General features: G+C 39.4%; 2 protein-coding genes across 3 annotated transcripts; both read left to right on the top strand.

Annotated features, from left to right (window-relative positions):
- The first annotated feature begins 461 nt into the window (after positions 1–461).
- Positions 462–15,304, top strand: LOC311041475 (C-C chemokine receptor type 5-like). Of its 2 annotated transcripts, XR_014600416.1 has the most exons (3): positions 462–613; positions 2,675–4,159; positions 15,152–15,304. XR_014600416.1 is itself a non-coding variant. In XM_084051856.1 (2 exons), exons 1-2 carry the CDS (start codon positions 570–572, stop codon positions 3,786–3,788), a joined length of 1,158 nt encoding a protein of 385 aa, XP_083907982.1. In that variant the 5' UTR covers positions 462–569; the 3' UTR covers positions 3,789–4,235. The 2 variants fall into 2 exon arrangements, 1 of the variants encoding a protein (XP_083907982.1); XM_084051856.1 differs by lacking the exon at positions 15,152–15,304 and having other exon boundaries at positions 2,675–4,235.
- LOC311042824 (C-C chemokine receptor type 5-like) lies at positions 11,008–14,307 on the top strand. Its single transcript, XM_084053846.1, has 2 exons — positions 11,008–11,030; positions 13,116–14,307. Exons 1-2 carry the CDS (start codon positions 11,011–11,013, stop codon positions 14,203–14,205), a joined length of 1,110 nt encoding a protein of 369 aa, XP_083909972.1. The 5' UTR covers positions 11,008–11,010; the 3' UTR covers positions 14,206–14,307.
- Positions 15,305–17,455: the final 2,151 nt, after the last annotated feature.

The following is a 17,455-nucleotide window of genomic DNA, read 5'->3' as shown; positions in this document are numbered from 1 at the left end:
TTAGGCGCGCGTGTGTGTGTGTGTGTGTGTGTGTGTGTGTGTGTGTGTGTGTGTGTGTGTGTGTGTGTGTGTGTGTGTGTATGTGCGTGTGTGCGTGCGTGCGTGCGTGCGTGTGTGTGTCTGTGTGTGTGTGTGCAGGTGTTTTTTTTGCACATGTTGCAAATGCCTTTTTGCACGTCCACTTAGCAAACGCAATATTTTTTTTGCATACATGTTTCTATTTAAAATAAGTGCAATCCCTTTGTGCATATGTCTTGTGTAAAGATTTATGGAGCATGCATTGATAATGTCACACAAACGTTCACAGTACCTGGCTTGGTTTCTAGTGTTTTAAATGCATTCAGTGGCCCTATACAGTGGGAAACCTAACTATAGGAAGTTATGTGGTTGTGGTAAAAAAAAAAGAACACATCACTTCTTGTGCAATGACAAGCAAAAACACATTATGTTACAGAGCACAACTGTACTGGGTTTGATATAGAAACGTTGAAAAACTATTCCAATGAAAAAGAAAAGATAAAGAAAAAAGAAGATTTTTTTTGGCCTGGTATCTTGACACAGCACTGTAAATGATGGACAACGCCACAAGCTATTTTACCAACAGCACAGTCAGGTGAGATTTTTTACTATTATTTGACATAAAAGTCAGCAATCACATTTATTTTACTTTTAGTTTTTAACCAATTTAGACCTGGAACACCTATATGTTATTATACCTTTCAAGCCGGGAACACCTCTGAAGTTGTTGCTATATACAGTATATAGCAACATACTTCGGATTTAGAAGGTGTTTTTAGAATCGGCCTCAGACCTCAGGTCTAAATGGGGTGATGATGATAAACAGAGATGAGACACATTTCCTGTGCCAGGTTTAATTGACCCAATCACTTAATATAGGTTGGAGAAGAAAAAATAACATTCTGGCTGTTCTGTTTCTTTGTACTAAGAAAATATTACGTCTGCCCCCATGCCTTACTTCTTCCTAATCTCTCTCTGTGTTTGATTATCTGAGCGGAGACAGATGTGTGGAGGCTAGATTGGAGTCTCATCAGTCTATATAAACTCTGAGTCTGCCCTGCCTTTCACTCCTGTAGTCAGATCCTAGTAACTTGTTTTGCTCACTGGATCTAGAACCTGGAGTGACAGGCTGATAGTGGAAGAGTTCTGCAAGGCTCCATTGTGGGACCTCTTCTGTTCAATATCTACATGCTCCCACTAGCTCAGATTATGGACAACATAATGCTACGATGGTTATGCAGATGACACAACAATTTACATAAATGTATCACGAGGGGACCTACAGTATGTTCCAATACAAACACTGAGTAAATGCATTGAACAAATCAACAATTGGATGTTAAAGAAGACAAAAGAAAAAAGGGAAAATATTTATTGGACCCCACGAAGAACTTTAAAAGTCAGCGCTCAGCTTCAGTCAGTAATGTGTAAAACCACAACCCAAGAAACTTTACCTGGTTTATGCCCGCCTTCTATGGGGGGATTTATAAAATGGAAGCCCGACACGGGCATCAGTACAAGGGCCGTCACCAGAGTGGATTTTGAGGTGCAGTCTAGATGCACAGCCTTTGCGCAAAATTCCTTTTCAGTTCAAGGAAGCGCAATTTGGAACAATCTATCCACTAACTAATATAAGAGAGTGTCCATCCTTTACATCTTTTAAGGTCCAACTAAATGGATGGATCATGGACAATCAAACATGTGAACATTTTTAAATGCAGGTTTTTCTAGTTTTCTTGAGTGTCTTGTATTTTAGGTAAAAACTAGGCCTTTCTTACAGTTGTTTTTTTCTCCTCTGTTTGTACGCTTTTAGTAATGTTTATATATGCTCTTTTTTGTAATGTTGCTTGTTTTCTGTATGGGGACTACGGATGAAACTTAACATTCTTGCTAAATCCAGTGTATTTACAGTGCATTTTATATGTGGTGTTCATTAATATGCACTGTCCCGTCCAAATAAACATAAAATAAAATAGCCTGCCCTGGACCCTGCTAACCAGCCAGCTCAAGCCTCTCCCTTGTTTTTCTCAAGACTGTTCCTTTTGTTGCCCTTTGCCTATTTTTTTCTTGTTTAGCCTGGCTGGTAATAAAACCCTAATATTGGCAGATCAGCTGCCATTGCCCATTAAATCATTATTTCGAGATACTATGTCATTATTTTTTTTTTAGATACTATCATTATTTTGAGATACTAGGCTATTCTTTTGAGAATGTATAACATTATTTTTAGATATTAGAAAGAAAGTTTCTATTTTGAGAATTACAAAGTCATTATTTTGAGGCAGCATCTGGATAATATGAGATTATTTGATAAAGTATCTCATTATAATGATTTTTTTCTTTTTCTTGTACTGTACACTGTAGTTGCTCACTGCTCCTAAGTAATTAGGATGGGTCAAATGCAGAGGGTAAATTTTCCAAGGGGATAATGAAGTATGACATAACATAACATAACATAGCATAGCATAGCATAGCATAGCATAGCATAGCATAGCATAGCATAGCATAACATGCTGTAAATTAACAACAAATGTAAGTAATGTAAGTAATGAAAGAGCTATCATGCTATTGCTATCTTACATGTTTTTTTTAACTGATCTAATACACTTTTCATAACAAAACTGCACCTAATCCCTACATGCAATTTCTCTCTCAGCTCAACTGCTCTCAGTTCAGACGTAACCTCGGCAGACTCAACAACAGAGTATAATTATGCGGACTATGGCACTGATGACTACGGGAGGTGTGTATACGATCGTCATGCGTCCTACTTTCTCCCAGTACTCTATTCTATCTTCTTCATCCTGGGTCTTCTAGGGAATGGGCTTGTCCTCTGGGTCATATTCTTTGGGGTGCGGCTCCGTAGCATGACCGATGTTTGCCTCTTCAACCTGGCCTTTGCTGACCTTCTGCTAGTATGCTCCCTTCCCTTCCTAGCCCACCAAGCCCGGGACCAGTGGCTGTTTGGGGATTTTATGTGCAAGGTGGTCCTCGGTGCTTACCATATTGGCTTTTACTGTGGGATCTTTTTCATCACCCTGATGAGCATTGACCGGTACCTGGCTATAGTGCTGGCAATTTATGCACTAAAAACACGAACACGCGCCTTTGGAATGATTGCAGCTGCTGTTACGTGGGTTGCTGGATTTCTCGCCTCGTTTCCAGATCTAGCTTTTCTTCAGGTACAGGAGGCCACAAGGGATGGAACAACAATTTCATTCTGTGCTCCTTTGTATGAGGAAAATGATACAGAGGAAAATGATACAGCAGCAGGCAAAAGGCACTACTGGAATATCTTCGGCCTTTTCAAAATGAACATTCTTGGCTTGCTGATTCCGATGGTCATCATGTGTTTCTGCTACAGCCAGATTATTTGGAGGCTCTTTTACAGCCAATCATCCAAGAAACATGCCATTCGTTTGGTCCTTGTAGTTGTAGCCGTGTTTTTCTTCTGCTGGATGCCCTATAACGTTGCTTCTTTCTTCAAAGCTCTGGAGTTATATGGAGTCCATACAGAATGTGAAAGCAGCAAGGCAATCAAATCGGCTTTACAAGTCACAGAGGCCATTGCTTACTCTCACAGCTGTATCAACCCCATCCTGTATGTTTTTGTAGGAGAGAAGTTCAGGAGACACCTCCTGAGGTTGATGAACAGGGCTCCATGTAGGCTGTGTCAGGTTATGAAGACCCTCATCCCTGAGGACAGAGTCAGAGCAGGGTCTATTTATTCACAGACCACCAGTGTGGATGAAAGGTCCAATGCTGTATGAAGTGACTTTGTAAGGGTTGTGTTGTGTAGTCTGTGTGATATAGTCATACATGCACGCACATATAAACACAAATAAAGTTTATGGAGAGATATACAGGCATACTGTATAATAGATAGCTACTTGAATGTGACCGCCATTTTCTTATTTGCACACATGTTTTATTGTGTTTACCGCATTTCACGCATCTCAAGCTCCTTTTAGTGTGCCAGGCAACCACAGTGTATTTACAGAACTTTAAGTTTAATCATTTAAGTATTTGTGTAAACTATATGTTGAATGTTAAAACATGCTGGTGTTAATGTTGGGATGAAGTACAGTACAAATAGTCTAAATTAAGTACACATTTGAAGTTGGGTTTGACAAGCTTTAGTGTTGTGTAGCCTAGTGGCTAGCATACTGCTACTGTTTTTGCAGTTGAGCAATGTGTGAACCAATTGGTGGCTGATCAATAGACCATATTCACACGGCGGCCATGTTTCTATTAAGTCAATGAAGTGCCACTTTCAATGTTAAATTCCAAAATGGCCGCCGTGTGAATATGGTCTATAGAAGTCACTAGGTCGTTGCCCCACCACTCGCAATATCCTGACCTAAATCTTTATTGAATAAAAATTACTTTAAAACCTGTATACTGTATATATTTTAAATGAGCAATACATTTTTTTTTAAATAAATAAATAGATACATAATAAGAATAAAATACAATTAAATCAAATTCCGCCCTTTCCCCCGTTGACTATTTTAATAGTTCACAGTTACACAATGCTACATGAAGTAAGCAGTATCCATAGAACTTAGAGTTATACTAAATTGTGACTGCAGTTGTTGAAAAGACATTAGAGTCCCATCATGGAACAGGTCTCCAATAGCATACCGTACGCCATTGTCGTGCCACAATTCAAAAAGTGTGAGAAAGACCTGGGGGAAAATCCTGTCTCCTTATGAAAGAGGTTAGGAATGAGGTGCAGCTTCCACTACCCAAATATGAAATCCCTGCCACACTTTGACTGTATAGTATGTAAACTGATTATTTTGCCTAAGTGGCTTCTTCCTATCACCCATGACCAGACTCGTATTTTGCTTTTTTTCTGCTCGTGTGTCTCTCCATAAACCTGTATATAATTACATAAATTAATAAATAATATATTTTCTATATCTCTCAAGCTCTCTATCCTCTTCCAATACACAATCACTAGTGTGCATGTTTGTATGAGAGAAAGGGACAACAGGTTGATGATGCATAATGTTATAATGGCAGATTTGTGCAAGCAACCTGTTGCTTGTACATTGAAGGAGAAATTGAAGGGAAGCAGGGAGCAATTCAAGGTATAAAATTGCCTTAGACTTCACATCCTCTGTTATCTCCATACCTTATACACAGAACAATGAGGCAGGATGATGGCGCAACATTCCCACCTTGAACAGGCTCTGCTGTTGATGGGTTTATTGCACTTATCTGAGAAACCGATGTATTTATCAATTGCCAAGACAACAGACAATACCTCATATGAACACCTGAATCAAGGACTCCCTACCACATTACTTTGGTATCTTGTGACTATTCTACCAAGAAGCAGGAATTGAGATACCAAGACATTCCATCTCTTGGTGTTCACTCCACTGTTACGCTATGTAAAACTGCAGCTCAAACTAAGCCATCACCGGGGGGAACTACGAACGGCTGTAACCTTACGTCTACACATGTGTTCCCTACCACCTTGATGAGCCTATAGACAACGGCAAAGCCACCACTGCCTTGGAATTGGGATTCTTCAAGACGTGATGACTCCAACCGCCTAAAAGGTAAATTAAGTGAATAACGTTTGGCAGTACTAATCATTCATCAATATAGCTTCCTCTCCTCTTGCTGTGACCTTGTCGTGGTGGAGAGGCTTTTCACACTACACAAGTGTCTTTTGTAATATTGTTGTGGTTTTCACACTATACGATTGATCACTGACAAGGGATCACACATTGCAAGATATTTCACAGCCACAGGACTCTTATCGCAGAGTGAGCACTGCTAAGATATGAATATTATCTACATTCAATTAAAGGAGAACATCATTTCCCTTGGGTAGCCTACAGTGGATCTCTCTCTCTCTCTCTCTCTCTCTGGAGGAGCAGTTTGGCCGCTGCTGTCCACAAAGTTTGATCGATAGTAGTAAGCACACATACGGAATGTGGTATGTATTTTTTCAAATTTTTTCAACATCAATGATTACTTAATCTGGCAATGAATGATCTAACAACAGGTGTGATGAAAATGCACAAGGATAGCAACATACATTTTATGTATCTAAATTCATACTGGGGTGATTTGTTCATAGATTTCTTCAAAACTTGACCTGTTTGTCATGTTTCCTGTTAATGAATGAGACGTCAAAATGTCAACATGTGGATAAGGCATGCACAATAGATGACGTGGCTATAATTGAGGAATATCTGATTAGCATGATGACAGTATCAATAATTGACCAACTGGAAACAAGAATCAGCCTGCATGGGAATTGTAAATACAGCAGTCCTCATGTTTGTATTTAAAAATAGAATGTTGAAAGCACCCTCAGCTGATCAGTATATTATCAAATACAGTAATACAAACTAAAGGGGCGCAGCATGATTGTCTACTCTATATGGAACCTTACCAGACCCCTAAGGTCTGTTTTGCAATACAGTATTGTATGGTACAGCTTCAGGCTTGTGTAACTATATTTTGCAAGTTCTTACACTATGGGAGGCAACTGATAACAAAAATAATAAAAAAGAGAAGTATGACTAATTATATCAACTGAAATGTGTCAAGTATCACATCACAGACAGAGAAGTGGCAAAATAAGCATCCAAAGTAGTAACACAAAATAATTAATTACATTGAATTAAAGCGCACAATGCAAGAAACTAACTTAACCCTAAAGTTGTGCAATAATTCAGAAAGTTCTACTTGTGCAAAAATAATTACATTACATTAAAAGAAAATAAATAGATAAGGTGGACTCATAATAACACATTTGAGCTTTTATTTGATTCCTGTGACAACTATCAGTGGTACACCAACATTGGTGACCTATCAAATTATACTCTATTAATTGTGCGTGTGTGCGCGTGTGTGTGTGTGTGTGTGTGTGTGTGTGTGTGTGTGTGTGTGTGTGTGTGTGTGTGTGTGTGTGTGTGTGTGTGTGTGTGTGTGTGTATATATATATATACACACACACACACACACACACACACACACACACATACACACTGTCAACCCATGGTAGAGATGGGACAGAGAGAGGAGAGATGAGAGACGGGTCAGAGAAGCAAGCAGAGGTGAAACACTGGCCGGGAAAAAGCAGGTTGTTACATGTGAAGTAACCTCTGCGACAAGAGTACAAAATAATACTCCTGCCTGCCTGGTGAGTATTGATTACCCATAACACTCTGCTTTCTGGAAGAGCGTGTAAGAGATATCGCAAGCCATGTACTGTACTGGTGACTTGCCATGTTTTTGTCCCCCTTAGAGACCCAGTGATGTGGACGACGTACTGCAGCCAGTGTCATGGTACTGGACCACCTACTGCAGCCAGTGTCATGGTGGTGGACCACCTACTGCAGCCGGTGTCATGGTGGTGGACCACCTACTGCAGCCGGTGTCATGGTGGTGGACCACCTACTGCAGCCAGTGTCATGGTGGTGGACCACCTACTGCAGCCGGTGTCATGGTGGTGGACCACCTACTGCAGCCAGTGTCATGGTGGTGGACAACGTACTGTAGCCAGTGTCATGGTGGTAGACGACGTACTGTAGCCAGTGTCATGGTGGTAGACGACGTACTGTAGCCAGTGTCATGGTGGTGGACCACCTACTGCAGCCAGTGTCATGGTGGTGGACAACGTACTGTAGCCAGTGTCATGGTGGTGGACAACGTACTGCAGCCAGTGTCATGGTGGTGGACCACCTACTGCAGCCGGTGTCATGGTGGTGGACCACCTACTGCAGCCGGTGTCATGGTGGTGGACCACCTACTGCAGCCAGTGCCATGGTGGTGGACAACGTACTGTAGCCAGTGTCATGGTGGTGGACAACGTACTGTAGCCAGTGTCATGGTGGTGGACAACGTACTGTAGCCAGTGCCATGGTGGTAGACGACGTACTGTAGCCAGTGCCATGGTGGTGGACAACGTACTGTAGCCAGTGCCATGGTGGTAGACGACGTACTGCAGCCAGTTTCTCTTAAGCAATGGCCTAGGGAGTTGTGACAAGGTTAAAATTGAGACAAGGTTAAAGGCACTTCCTGTGCATAGTTTTAGTCTTACAGTAGGTGGTGTAGTCGGCTACATATATTTGCCCTTTTTTTTTTTAGAACTAGGCAATTTTAATATAGGATTGAGCTGGTGAATACTAATATGCCATTAGTCAGCAGGGCTTCCTCTTGCTGCAGAGTTTTTATTGTCAATTAGCTTGTTGCTTTAACTAGAATAAATCTAGTAATACAATAATACATTGCTTGAAATTTGTGTATCTGATTTTATTCTGAGATTTTAGTCGATAATTACAATAGGACATTCTAGTTTAGACAATGCAGTATTCTACCAATCTCTAACCCAGGGAAGATGACATTCCAAACTGTAAATGTTAGTCTATGGTCTTCTTTACAGCAATGTCTGTGTATATTGATGCAGTTAAGGTTATTTTAATTTGTCTACAATTTACACTTTACATTGTATTACTTATTACTGCTTAGTAACCTTGAATCATAACCTTAACACCCACTTGTTTATTATGTATTGTTGAGCAATTTTAGCACTGTCTAGTGTATGCAAAACAATACGCAAACAATAATTCACTGCACATACGTTTATGAGCAAATATCAGTACAAATAAAACTTGAATATTTTAAGTGAAAGCCACTTCCTGTGCAGTTGCAAGTACCCTCACATTAGATGTATTAACACACATCCTGTTAAAAGGAGCAGAGAGAAGAAAAACGTAAAACCTTACACATGTGTACTGTCACTACTAGAGTAAGAAAATCATGTTAAAGCTGTCAAGATACACTTGTGTGCTTACAGTACATGACGTCTAACTGAAATTGATACTGTAGATGTGTATTCACATGCCTTTAACCTTGTCTCAATTTTATGCCACAGCGATTGCCTTTCTGTTTTATTTTAAGGGCCTGTGCGCACCTAAAAATGTTTGGTTTTCATAATATTTTATTTTAACATGGGGTTTGTTTTTAATAGGGGATTTAGATCCGCTTTCTGTACAGGGTTTTAATCATTAAATCTTCATTTTATACAAATCTGGTTTGGTTGTTTGGTTTGGATTGAAAGACAGCTCTTCATTAACCTGTATGACATAGAATAGGTAAATGAAATGTTTTAGGTTGTGTAGTCGGCTACATCTATTTGCCCTTTTTTTTTTAGAACTAGGCAATTTTAATATAGGATTGAGCTGGTGAATACTAATATTCCATTAGTCAGCAGGGCCTCCTCTTGCTGCATAGTTTTCATTGTCAATTAGCTTGTTGCTTTAACTAGAATAAATCTAGTAATACAATAATACATTGCTTGAAATTTGTGTATCTGATTTTGAGATTTTAGTCGATAATTACAATAGGACATTCTAGTTTAGACAATGCAGTATTCTACCAATCTCTAACCCAGGGAAGATGACATTCCAAACTGTAAATGTTAGTCTATGGTCTTCTTTACAGCAATGTCTGTGTATATTGATGCAGTTATAAGGTTATTTTAATTTGTCTACAATTTACACTTTACATTGTATTACTTATTACTGCTTAGTAACCTTGAATCATAACCCACTTGTTTATTATGTATTGTTGAGCAATTTTTAGCACTGTCTAGTGTACGCAAAACATTACGCAAACAATAATTCACGGCACATACTTTTATGAGCAAGTTACAAATAAAACTTGAATATTTTAAGTGAAAGCCACTTCCTGTGCAGTTGTAAGTACCCTCACATTAGATGTATTAACACATATCCTGTTAAAACGAGCAGAGAAGAAAAACGTAAAACCTTACACATGTGTACTGTAACTACCAGAGTAAGAAAATCATGTTACAGCTGTCAAGATAAGTAAGATACACGTGTGTGCTTACTGCTTACAGTACATGACCTCTAACTGAAATTGATACAGTAGACGTGTATTCACATGCCGTTATATTGTAGTTACATGTAAAGTAATTGTGTAATTACACATATTAAAGACACTTGATATGCTTTAAAGTAGGATCAGAGGTTATGGTCCAGCTGCATGACCTTATAAGTCCACACAAAAAAAAAAGTTAAACTTCCTCTGCAGTGAGGCACTGTGAGCTTCTTCTTAGACACCTATACAATGGAAGTAAAGAAAAACACTTACATTTCCTGTTTACTTTGGTTTGAACAAGAACATCACACATAGTGTCATTGTCACCACCATTTCCTGCATAATTACTTGAAATAGTGGACCATCTCTACTACCTTATATAGCATCAGCTCTGCAGGCAGCTCTGATACAACAGGGAGATACATTTTCTAAATCTTCTATCGTTTGCAGTACCTTCAGTGGGCCTTCAGTATATCAAACATACTCAAGATCAGCTCTCACTATAGTGTCAACTCAGTATTTCTAGTGGTGTACCAGATTATCTCAACTCCTGTACCATAATATGCAAACAAAAACAAACCAGCACCTGTATAATAATAGCACAGCTATAAAACACTCATAATGTATTGGCTGTTGGTTTCCCTGCTGTGACATTAGCATTGTGAAAGCCGAAAACCAGGAGGCAAATGTTTGGCTTATAGGAAATAGTTTATTGAGGATTGCTGTGTTACTAATTCTGTATGCTGTGAGAGTGTGCAAGAAAAGGGGAGGCATGCGTTAATCTGACAGACCTTTTCTCCGACTATGTGGCATCCGCGTGCGGTTAGGGTTAGGGTGCGGGTTTGGTTCGGGTTTAGTATTGGAAACGTCGGAGCGCTGCGCTGTCGGAGGAATGCGCTGTCGGACTAACGTACTGCACCCCAAGAAAAGTATCAACATCCTGATTGGTTAACCAGTGGCATTTCCTTGCATCTACATGAATTGGCATAATACTATGTAATGTAAATTGGTAAGGAAACTGTGGTGTTATCAAATTCTCTAATCATGCAATGACGAGCAAAAACACATTATACGGTTACAGGGCATGACTGAACTGGATATCTCAACACAGCACCGTCAATGATGGACGCCACTGCCAGGTGAGACAATTTGCCTCTGTATAACTCTATGCTGTATTTTGTTACCTTCTGATGAAACCCACAGTAGTCATAGGAAATGTTTTTGCAAATCATGTGTTCATGTACTAATGCCAATCAATGTTTAGTGTAATAATGATATTCACCTCTCACTGATTATGGTTTCATTAGGATACAACACATATTTCATAAATAATGCAAGTTCAAACTCTTCTGCACTGTACATTAGAAAAACCTAGATACATTAGTTTTACATTAGATGTTTTTTCTTTTTCTTTCTTACTTATATACTTATATACAGTATGACCGTTATGGCTTTGTGCTAATTATAATTATAATAATGTATAGGGTATGGAAGGAAACTCCAGTACTGGAAGAGACTCTTGAAGCACAATAATTCATGGTATATTTGGCTGTGTATGTTGGTTTCTTTCATAAAGGGACCTGCTGTATACTGAAGCATTTCATGATGAAAATGCATCTAACGCCCACCATCAGTTTTACTTTTAGATTTTTTTTCTCTAACCACTAGCCCAAAAGAAACACTGTACATGCAATATCCTTGTATGTGGACGACATAATGTTAGTTATTTCTAACCCAGACCCCTCTTTAAGGGAACTCCTGGCTAATTGTTAATGTATCAAAGCAGAGTCCAAGATCTCATGAAGTCTATCCGTCTTCTCGAATCGAGAGAAAATAAGATTAAATACCTGGGGATAGTAATAGACAGTGACTTGAACAATTTGTACAAGCTCAACTATGCACCTCTCTTAGAGAGAATTGAAAAATATCTAGCTAGATGGACTGCACTCCCCATATCTTTGACAGGTAGAACAAATAGTAAGGACGTTTTTATGGAATAATGAAAACTCCAGAATTAAGAGGACAACATTAACACTAACAATTGGGAGGAGGCCAGGGGCTACCAGAGGTACAATTTTACCTCTGGGCACCCCTACTGACACCTCTGTTTAATTGGTTTGCTGGAAACGATCCTTCCACTCGGACTCAAATTGAAAGACATATTCTTAATATCAAAGATTTATCATATATTCCATATTGCTTCAACTCTAAAAATATAAAAAATATTTTAAAATGACTTATTGATGTCTTTTCAACAGTTGAAAGATACCTATCACCTTCCAAACTCACACTTTTATAGATACTTACTGTACAAATAAGGCATTTTATTAGCTCTGCTCAAGCAGGTTCCATAGACAAACCCTCACTATCATGCCTAGAATCATTAACACAAGGAATACAACCTAAACATATCAAAAACGTACAGTACAACCTTTTATTAGCACACTCAATACAAGGCTGACTAAAGAAAAATGGGAAAGAGATCTGGGAATTCAGATTTGAAATGATAACCACTGGATACAGCTTTTGGGAGAAGCCCAGAAAGAATATATAAACACAAGATATAAATTCCTCAACTTCAAAGAAGAAGAGTCATCCCCACTCTGCCCTCGATGTAAAATTGAGATAGGCGAATTGATACACATGACCTAGGCGTGCCCAAAACTGGCATCTTGGTGGTTGGAAATACAGCGTATTCTTACGGAGATTCTTGGCATGGATTTCTGTTTATACTCATCCATAGCCCTGCTGGGCTACTTTAGCGGTTTGAGCTTTGCCTCACCAAGAGTAGCTACCTTCTTCGGTATAGCAATGACAGCAGCTAAGAAATGCACTGTATTAAAATGGATAAGGGAGTAGCCACCTAGTATATTACATTGGAGGAACGAGCTTAGTTCATGCATGCCACTAGAAAAGATCACTTACAATCTGAATGGTACTCCTCAACTATTTTGAAAAATGTGGCAACCATGGGTTGAATACTCAGAGATTAGATAAACAGGAATAAGGCATGCAGGATTTTTACATTGTATGTGGACACTTGGTGAGTATGATGGAGGGCGGGGGACATCTAGGTGCACTGTACTTGTATATATCACACTGTTGAAGTAAGAGTGTAACTGCTAGTTTAGACTGTGACATACTCAATTGCTTTGTTATTGTCCATTTTTCGTTTCACTTGCTTAAAAAAGAAAATGCATCTAATCTCTACTCTTATCCTGCAGTTTGTCTCTCATCTCACCAACCTCTGGAAACACCACTCACTTCCCCTACGTTGACTACAACGACATTGAGGAAGACTTCTCGGGTTGTACATACGGACGCCATGGCTCCTACTTTCTCCCACCGCTCTATTCTATCTTCTTCATCCTGGGTCTTCCAGGGAATTTGCTTGTCCTCTGGGTCATATTCTTTGGGGTGCGTCTCCGTAGCATGACCGATGTTTGCCTCTTCAACCTGGCCTTTGCTGACCTTCTGCTAGTATGCTCCCTTCCCTTCCTAGCCCACCAAGCCCGGGACCAGTGGCTGTTTGGGGATTTTTTGTGCAAGGTGGTCCTCGGTGCTTACCATATTGGCTTTTACTGTGGGATCTTTTTCATCATCCTGATGAGCATTGACCGGTACCTGGCTATAGTGCTGGCAATTTATGCACTAAAAACACGAACACGCACATTTGGAATGATTGCAGCTGCTGTTACATGGGTTGCTGGATTTCTCGCCTCTTTTCCAGATATAGCTTTTCTTCAGGTACAGGAGGCCCCAAATTCAAGTGATGTTAAAATGTGTGCTCCTGTGTACCAGGACGACACCACAAAGGACAACGACAGGCACTACTGGAGTATCTTCAGCCTTTTCAAACTGAACATTCTTGGCTTAGTGATTCCAATGGTCATCATGTGTTTCTGCTACAGCCAGATCATTTGGAGGCTCCTGCACACCCAATCATCCAAGAAACATGCCATCCGTTTGGTTCTTGTAGTTGTAGCCGTGTTTTTCTGCTGCTGGATGCCCTATAACGTTGCTTCTTTCTTCAAAGCTCTGGAGTTATATGGAGTCTATACAGGATGTGAAAGCAGCAAGGCAATCAAATTGGCTTTACAAGTCACAGAGGCCATTGCTTACTCTCACAGCTGTATCAACCCCATCCTGTATGTTTTTGTAGGAGAGAAGTTCAGGAGGCACCTCCTGAGGTTGATGAACCGGGCTCCATGTAGGCTGTGTAAGGTTATGAAGACCCTCATCCCTGAGGACAGAGTCACAGGGTCTGTTTATTCACAGACCACCAGTGTGGTTGAAAGGTCCACTGCTGTATGAAGTGACATTGTAAGGGCTGTGTTGTGTAGTCTGTGTGATGTAGTCATGCATGCACACACATATAAACACAAATAAAGTTTATGGAGAGATATACAGGCTTACTGTATAATAGACAGCTACTTGACTGTGATTTTTGTTCTTTGCACACATGACACATGAACATTGTAAGCCGCATTTCACGCATCTCAAGCTACTTGTAGTGTGCCAGGCAACCACTGTGTATTCACAGAACTTTAAGTTTAATTATTAAATATTTGTATAAAGTATTTGTGTAAACTATATGTTGAATGTTGAAACATGCTGGTGTTAATGTTGGGTTAACAGGATGTTATAACTAGATAGTCTAGCTGCTGCAAATTAGCATTTTATCAAAGTAATTGTAACATAATTTTTTTCACCATACATAATTTCTATGAGGTGTCCAGAACAACAAACTAAAAGTCCTAAGAAATCCTAGTTGCGGAAATGTGTTTAATTGACATTGACTCACCATCATTTTAAATGGCTTTTTGACAATAATTGGTGGACATCTTGGATTGATGTCAATTAAACATAAATCAATTAAGCGACTAGGATTTCATAGGACTTTTAGAGTTGTTCTGGACACCTCATTGAAATGATGTATGGTGAAAAAAAATCTGTTACAATAACTTTGATGTGAAATGTATCTGGTAATAACATCCTTGTAGTGTAATGAAAATTGGACTCACCATCATTTTATAGATTGACAATTATTGGTGGCCATTTTGGATTGATGCTGATTAAACATATTATTTCCGCAAATATGATTTATTAGGACTTTTAGTATGTTGTTCTGGTGACTTCATAGAAATGGTCTGTGAAGAAAAAAAATCTGATAGAATTACTTTGATTTTGAGTTCCAAAATGAGCTAGATTGCCTGGACTATACAAGTGCACATTTGAAGTTTTGTTTTACAATCTCTAGTGGTGTGTAGCCTAGCAGCTAGCCAACTGCTACTGTTTTTGCAGTTGAGCAAAGTGTATTGGATCCAATTGGTGGCTGACCAATAGAAGTCACTAGGTTGTTGCCCCACAACTCACAATATCCTGACCTAAATCTTTATTGAATAAAATTTATTTTAAATTTTAGGATTAATATGGTCATTTCCGGGTCGCGCGGCCTTACGTTAACGTTTGGGCTGGGATGCTTTCCAGCAGTGGTGTAATTTACACAGGGTTGCTGGGTTAAAACAGTGAAACGCTCCCCCCCCCCCCCCCCCCTCTCTCTCTTGAGCCTCTCTCTCTCTCCTCTTTGAGATAAGGGAATGGTAAGGAATTTACAACCTACAGCCCTCCAACAAGCAGATGTATTTACCCCTTTCTGTCTATGTTGGCCTACCACTCTGGTAAAATCCTAAATAAGCAGGAAATACACACATAATAATAATCATAATAATTCCACAGGCGTTGGAGGCGTGGAATAACTACACACTCGTATTTAGCTTTTCTGCTTGCGTGTCTCTCCATAAACCTGTATATCTCTGCTGTCCATAAACCTGCTCCAAAACTCCAAAACGCTCATTGTTCAGAAAATATACGTTTTTCAGGAAATTAAGAAAACCTTATATTTTTAAAACAAAGCAATACTGCCTCATCAAAGTTGGTATAGTGACTTTATATATTGTCAGATACTTGCACGTGTCATTATATTATCACCACTTTACCCAAATCCAGCGCAAGTGGAGTTAGGAGTTTCGTAGGAGCAGAAATCCAGCTGAAGTGCAGGAGTTAGGAGTCCGAACAGCTGACAATAATGGATCTCCAAGCTCACAATACATCACAACGTGTGAATTAATGCCCTGATGCTTCATGACACTTATTATATAGGCGTACAATAATAAACAGGACCTTAAATATAACAATAACTTCTGCAAAGAGGGGTTCACAGAGTTGGAGTTTGAGTAGAACTAGCACGACAGAAATGCTATGAACTCCTTTCTTCTTGTCACATTGCTCTCCTCATTAAAGGGATATTTCACTTTCAAAAAAACCTTTGGTGATTGTATCGTCTACTCAGGCTTTTGTGAGCCCTCCAGACAGTTTTTAAGTTGCTTGATTCAATATTTAGATATTAGATATTCATTTTATCAGACACGCCCCCTTCCCATACAAACCCATTGTAACTTCAAACTCCATTTTTAACATGTTAGATTCATCAAAAACACCCGTCCTTGGTTCACCCGTCTCCTACCGCCCCCCTAATACGTGAGGGGGCCGTGTTTTTTCAATTACTTTTTTCATTTATTTTTTATATTTTTTTTGGAAAATGAAAAAAATAAAATACAATAAAAAAATAGAATAAAATAAATGAAAAAGAATCCCGGAAAAACACGGCCCCCTCACGCATTAGGAGGGCAGGGTGAGTCACCAGAACCAAGGACTGGTGTTTTTGATGAATCTAACATGGTTAAAATGGAGTTTGAAGTTACAATGGGTTTGTATAGGAAGGGGGCGGGTCTGATAAAATGTAAATCAAACATCTAAATACTGAATCGAGCTACTTAAAAACTGTCTGGGGGGCTCACAAAAGCTTGAGTAGATGATAAAATCACCAAAAGTTTTTCTGAAAGTGAAATATCCCTTTAAACACTTCATAGATTTTAGAAATATAATTAATTGTTTTCATAACATTAGCGTCAGTGCTAAGTTTAATAAACAGGTACACTGCATAGTTTTAACAGACTACGTACGGGGAGAAAAACCCTGCCGTTTAGTTTGTTTACATGGCATGCTATTCCTCCTCTCACTGCGCACCACTCTCTGCTCTATGCTGTGAAAAGGCAGCAGGAGAGGAGAGAAGAGGGGGGTGGTGTTGACGGACAATTTGAGGATCCAATGGAGTTGGGAGGTTTTGTCAGAGGCACTTTTTAATACTTTTCATTGGTTCAAATGTTTTTTTTTTACACAGACAGAAACTTTGCACGCAAACTCCCTAGAGACCAAGGAAAAACCTTTCCCCTGCATTTTTCACATCTGCCTTTTAGAACACCACCAGGAGGCTGACTTTTAGTAAAACACATTTTTTGGTATTACTCTGTCCAAACATCCCGCAAATCGGTACATGGTATCTCTATAGTCATGTGATCACGACGGATGTGTCAGATATTTCATATTCCATCCTGATTGGCTAACATTGGCTTCCAAAGTTTGCAGGATAGGTCCATTTTGAACAAAATGCCTCAAATCATAAACACAGCATGCGATTTCCGTGAAATTGTGCACGCACATT

This window comes from Gymnoscopelus microlampas, assembly GCF_963454915.1.
Source record: "Gymnoscopelus microlampas genome assembly, chromosome: 3".
Lineage (NCBI taxonomy): Eukaryota > Metazoa > Chordata > Actinopteri > Myctophiformes > Myctophidae > Gymnoscopelus > Gymnoscopelus microlampas.
Note: the sequence above shows the minus strand (reverse complement) of the source record. Positions and strands in the feature narration are given on the sequence as shown.

Coding starts and splice junctions, on each gene's coding strand:
- LOC311042824 (XM_084053846.1), top strand. CDS start 11,011: ATGATGGACGCCACTGCCAG. Junction 11,031..13,115: donor ATGATGGACGCCACTGCCAG/GTGAGACAATTT, acceptor CTTATCCTGCAG/TTTGTCTCTCATCTCACCAA.
- LOC311041475 (XM_084051856.1), top strand. CDS start 570: ATGATGGACAACGCCACAAGCTATTTTACCAACAGCACAGTCAG. Junction 614..2,674: donor TTTACCAACAGCACAGTCAG/GTGAGATTTTTT, acceptor TTTCTCTCTCAG/CTCAACTGCTCTCAGTTCAG.